General features: G+C 34.8%; 1 protein-coding gene across 2 annotated transcripts; it reads left to right on the plus strand.

Annotated features, from left to right (window-relative positions):
- Positions 1-232: 232 nt before the first annotated feature.
- LOC110105016 lies at positions 233-3,188 on the plus strand. Of its 2 annotated transcripts, none has more exons than XM_020834364.2 (2): positions 233-774; positions 2,794-3,188. In XM_020834364.2, exon 1 carries the CDS (start codon positions 248-250, stop codon positions 758-760), a length of 513 nt encoding a protein of 170 aa, XP_020690023.2. In that variant the 5' UTR covers positions 233-247; the 3' UTR covers positions 761-774; positions 2,794-3,188. The 2 variants fall into 2 exon arrangements, with proteins under 2 accessions (XP_020690023.2, XP_020690022.2); XM_020834363.2 differs by having other exon boundaries at positions 233-740; positions 2,794-3,131.
- The last annotated feature ends 1,922 nt before the right edge of the window (positions 3,189-5,110 follow it).

Consider the following 5,110-nt stretch of genomic DNA (forward strand, 5'->3'; position numbering starts at 1 on the left):
CTTTCATAAAAGTTATGCTACACATCGATAATTGTAAAAATATAATTGATTTTATTATATTTTCAATCTTATTAAAAATTTATTCGAATTAAAATCATTTTATATATTTTATAATAAATAAGCTAATTTAAAATAGATTTAAATTTGAATTCTATTAATTAGCTTACTTAATGATGCAAATATTGGCCCCGCAAAAATTTCAGCTTTCCCACATACCAGTCATTGCATTCATGTCATCCCACATGCCATGATCATCCCATCCAATGCTGCCGATCCATGCCATCCACAACATCTCTCCCGCACCCATCTCAAATCCTTTATAAGCCCACTGCAATTCATTCCGAAGGGCTGCATTGAGGAAATCGACATGGAAGAAGAGGCCGAGTGGTCGAGAAAGGGGCGGAAGAAGGCTGACGCCGCCGTGATGCTTGAGGGCTATGTCAACAACATCAAGCCTCCGGTGATTTCCGGCGAAGGGGAGCCTGGGGTTTGTAGAACGAAGAGCCTGACCGACGAGGACCTGGAGGATCTCAAGGGGTGCTGCGACCTGGGATTCAGTTTCAGTTACAAGGAGATCCCGGAGCTCTGCGACACGCTACCAGCGCTCGAGCTCTGCTATTCTATGAGCCAGAGGTTCCTCGATGAGCAGCAGCAGTACCACTCCTCTGCGGACAACGCCGGCGGAGTGGCTTCACTGGTCACGCTTCCTCGTGTCGCGAATTGGAAGATTTCCAGCCCTGGTACCGCTCTCATCGACTAGCTTCTGTTTTACTGGTTTGTCTGAAATGTCTTTAAAGCTTCATCCTTTTTTTTTTCTGACTATAAGATTCTTATTGAATTTTTAGTTAAGTGTTGCTTGAACTCTTAATTTGGATTTGTCTTCATACAAGTTAACTGATAAGCTAGCAAACTGTATCGAATTAATCATCTTAGTTTATCATGTTCGGTTACAGTTTACCAGTTAAATCATAAAATTTGTAATTTCATTATAATATTCATCGTTCTGATCATCTTAGTACCATTGGCACATATTTTTTTTATAGATTTGTGTTCTTATAGTGTTAGAATAATAATTGTAATGAGTAGTTAGGATTAGGTTAGTGGTCAGTGGGCCATGTAATTTTATAAATATTTCTCAGGAAGAATTAGGATATGCAAAATAAATGAAAGCTTTTGCTGCTCTCTCCCTCCCAATGACTTCCTGGGGGTTGTGGACATCCTCGAACTGCCCGTCTCTTCTTACTCCATTAATTTTTAGAATTTTAGTCAAGCTTTAGTCATGGATGTTCTCACTAGACATTTGCAAGAGGATGTACCTTGGACCCTTGGTGTATGCTTTTCGCTGATGCTATTCTTCTTGTTGATAAGACTAGAGTTGAAGGAAAACATGAATTATGGAGATCAACCTTTGAGTCTAAAAGTTTTCGCTTGAGTAGATCTAAAACTGAATATATGGAGTGTAATTTTAGTAGTAATAGGCTTAATGGGGGGATTGTGATTTTGGGGGATCAAGTTATTAATAAGAGTACACGTTTTAGATATATTGGATCTATTGTTCAAAGTGATGGTGAAATAGATGGGGATATTATCAGTATAATTCAAATTGGATGGTTGAATGGAGGAATGCATCTGGCTTGTTGTGTGATAGAAAAGTCCCCTCAAACAGAAAGGAAAATTCTATAAGATAGTGGTGAGATCTGCAATGCTTTATGGTGCATAATCTTGGTCATTAAAAGAGAAGCATAATACTATGTTAAGTGTTGCAGATATGAGGATGCTCAGGTGGATGAGTGGCTTTATCCTTAGAGACAGGATACGAAATGAGCATATACGTGAAAAGGTTGGAATAGCTCCAATGCAAGATAAGGCTAGAGAGAGTCGCCTTAGATGGTTTGGTCACATAAAACGACGGCCTTCTGATGACTCGGTTAGGGAAGTATAGTTATTAGATTTGACTTATATTAAGAAAGTTAGAGGTAGACCTAAAAGACTTGGTTAGAAAATATTAGAAATGATCTTTCCTTATTTGATTTAAACGAGAATTTGACTTTTAACAGGACACAATGGAGAAAAAGGATTCATGTAGCCGACCTCATGTAATGGGACAAAGGCTTGATGTTGTTGTAGTAGTCAAGCTCAAAGTAGCTTAGTTATCCCTGTATATTTCTTATTTTCTCTTTATTTCTGCTTTTCCTTTTTCTGTTAGTGTTGTAGCATATAGACTTCAAGTCAATGTGCAACTTGCCTACAGAATTTAAACAAACCATTATTCCGAGACCTTGAACTGATAACTTTTACTGTTCAGTAGAAAGCATTCTCTTTTACATCCTTCTTGTCTGGGTTTGTTTATTTGTTGGGAAATTTAGTATAGTTTTCATTAATGCAACAAATGCTAGGCTTATAGTTTTCATGGTTTAGGTGTTCAGAACTTGATATCCATTCAAGATACCATAGTTTTCGAATGAAGTGAGCCTCAAGAAATGTCCTCTTTCTTGATATTTTTGAATGAACTGAGAACAATATTTGTCAAGTATTCGTCCTTCTTGTTGTGACATTAGATGAGCCCATGCATATCAGCGCAAGGAGCTTATAACAAGAAATGCTAATTCTTATTCAGCAACTCCTTATTTTTTGCAAAGAAGGATTACATCATAGAGATCACTCTCTTCAATCTTTTGAATTTTAGTATGTATTATCTAATACTGATGATGATAATTATTCTTCGTTTTAATTGTACAGTAATTCAATGTATTAAATTTGCTAATCAAAATTATATATATCTACTTGCTTCAGGTGATAATCCTGATGAAGTTAAAGCCAGGCTGAAATACTGGGCACAAGCAGTGGCATGCACTGTCAGATTATGCAGCTAGTGGGGATTTCCTCCTCCAACCTGTTTGTATATTGCAACATACTTAGAATGTGAATGTGAAAAATTGAAGGTTGTCGAAAATGTTGCTCTGTTATAAAATTTTCTTCTGATGAAAAACGAGTAGTTACTTTTATGAATGAAGAAGATGAAGAACGGATTGAATTGAATTCCCTTTGGAGCTAAAGAGGCAGTATGTGCTTTAACTTGATGATTTCTTGACTACTATTCATGAAATGAAGAGCTTACATGTTGATGACCATTGATCTCTTCCAATCTATCGTTTACTTATTCTAATAATATTCAAGTTTCAAAGAAAGGTTGCAAAGAGAGCATTTTTTTCCTTTTATTTTATTGGTATGATCTGAAGTTCTGCTTTTAAGTTTCTCACTTATCTATGAAGTTTAATAGCCAATGGCATCGTTGATATACTAGTGATCAAGTTAAGCAATTTTGTTTGTTGTATTGGATATTGAGGGTGCAAGCCCATGAACTTCGTGAAGAGTCCTATGCAATGGCTTTGGAATTAGGATAGATAACTATGGCTGCTTACAGAAGTGTTGTAAACTTAAAGTCATTACAAAATTGTGATTATCATAGGAAAGACGTTATTTTCAAATATTACTTTAATATTCAAGTTTTGTTATTTTCTGGAGTCTCCTCTTTTTTTTTTTGTTTTTCAAAACTCTTGCTAAGCTTGACCACTTTCAAAGTTTTAAAATAAGTTTGGCTTAGCTTTTAAGTGGTATTTACTACTCAAGGGATAGGGCTGCAAATGAACCGAGCTGGGTCGAGTATGTGTGTGCATGTTCATGTTTGAGTTCATTTATTATCAGCTTGTTCAAGTTCGGTTCGAGTTTTTTTTGTTTGTGTTCAAGCTTGGTTTGTTTAAATTAATGAGTGTTCATGTTCGATTCATTTCGTGCTTGTCAAGCTTTAAACAAATGAGCTTTATCGAGCTATAAATGAGCTATACTTCTAGATGTACATAACAAAAGAGCGTTATCGAGCCTTCTGACAAACATTTATATCAAGTCCGTTTGTGAACATATCTAGCGAAATTTTTTAAACTATCAAACAAGTTTGTTCACGAACATATTTAATGAGTATTCTTGAGCTATCAAAATGAGCCCGTTCATGAACATATCTAATTAGTATTTTTAAGCTATCAAATGAACTCATTCACGAACAAGCAATCTATGATTTATTTTATAATTGTTCAAAGAGCGGGTTGTTCGTGATTTTAGGCGGATGAGGGAAGTTAAAAAAAAAATTTATTAAATAATTTTAGATGGGATTAGTAAAAAAAATTATTAAATTTAACAATATATATATATATATTTTAAACTCTAATATAGTTCTAATCTAGCTTCATAGTCGAGCTCTAATATAGCTTCTTAACGAACTTGTTCATGAGCGTTAAACGTTATTGTTCATGAACATAAACTAACAGAATGCCAAGTTGTTCAAGATTATTCGTTTACCTTATCAAACGAATATGAATGAGCTCATATCGAGCTGAGCCATGAGTAGCTTGTCGAACGTTCGATTCATTTGTAGCCCTACCCATATCATCACAGAACTCAAACCCATCTCCAACAATATCACACATCTTGTTATTATCATTCATATAAGTTGGAGTCTTTCTTGATAAAAGATGAATATTTGTATACACAAACTAAATTTTCACTCATTATGGAGTAATTTTGTTCCCCTTTATCGATTGAATAATTGATTATGTGCTCCAATTTTTCTCACAATAAGAACAAGATGAAACTTGACAAAGATATTTTATGAAAATAGTTTGAAGTAGAGGTGTTGAAGCTGCATGAATCAGCCATCACATCTTTGGTTCTATTCTCCATCTATCATAGATTCTTGATCACCAAAATTCTCTAAATATCCAGAAAAACTCCAATGGAAGAGGAAGCCGCATCGCATTAACCATGAGTAGTAGGCAATGATATCTCTTTACGAGGAGCTCTTTTAATCATTGACTAAGCTTCATAAACCTATCTTTATATTTCATTCAACTATGAAGTATTAATCTTAGGAAAAAATTTAACTCCATGCCCAACAATTCTTAATAAACATGTTTTCACTCTAGAATATGATCCTCTATAGGTTACACCACAATAATTGCATTTAAATATAATATTTCCTCCACCTTTAGAAGTTTTTCCTATCTTCGTAACATAATTCCGTAAAGGCTTATTTTCTTCTATAGAAGGCTCTGCTGAA

Source organism: Dendrobium catenatum, unplaced genomic scaffold (genome assembly GCF_001605985.2).
Source record: "Dendrobium catenatum unplaced genomic scaffold, ASM160598v2 fragScaff_scaffold_1056, whole genome shotgun sequence".
Lineage (NCBI taxonomy): Eukaryota > Viridiplantae > Streptophyta > Magnoliopsida > Asparagales > Orchidaceae > Dendrobium > Dendrobium catenatum.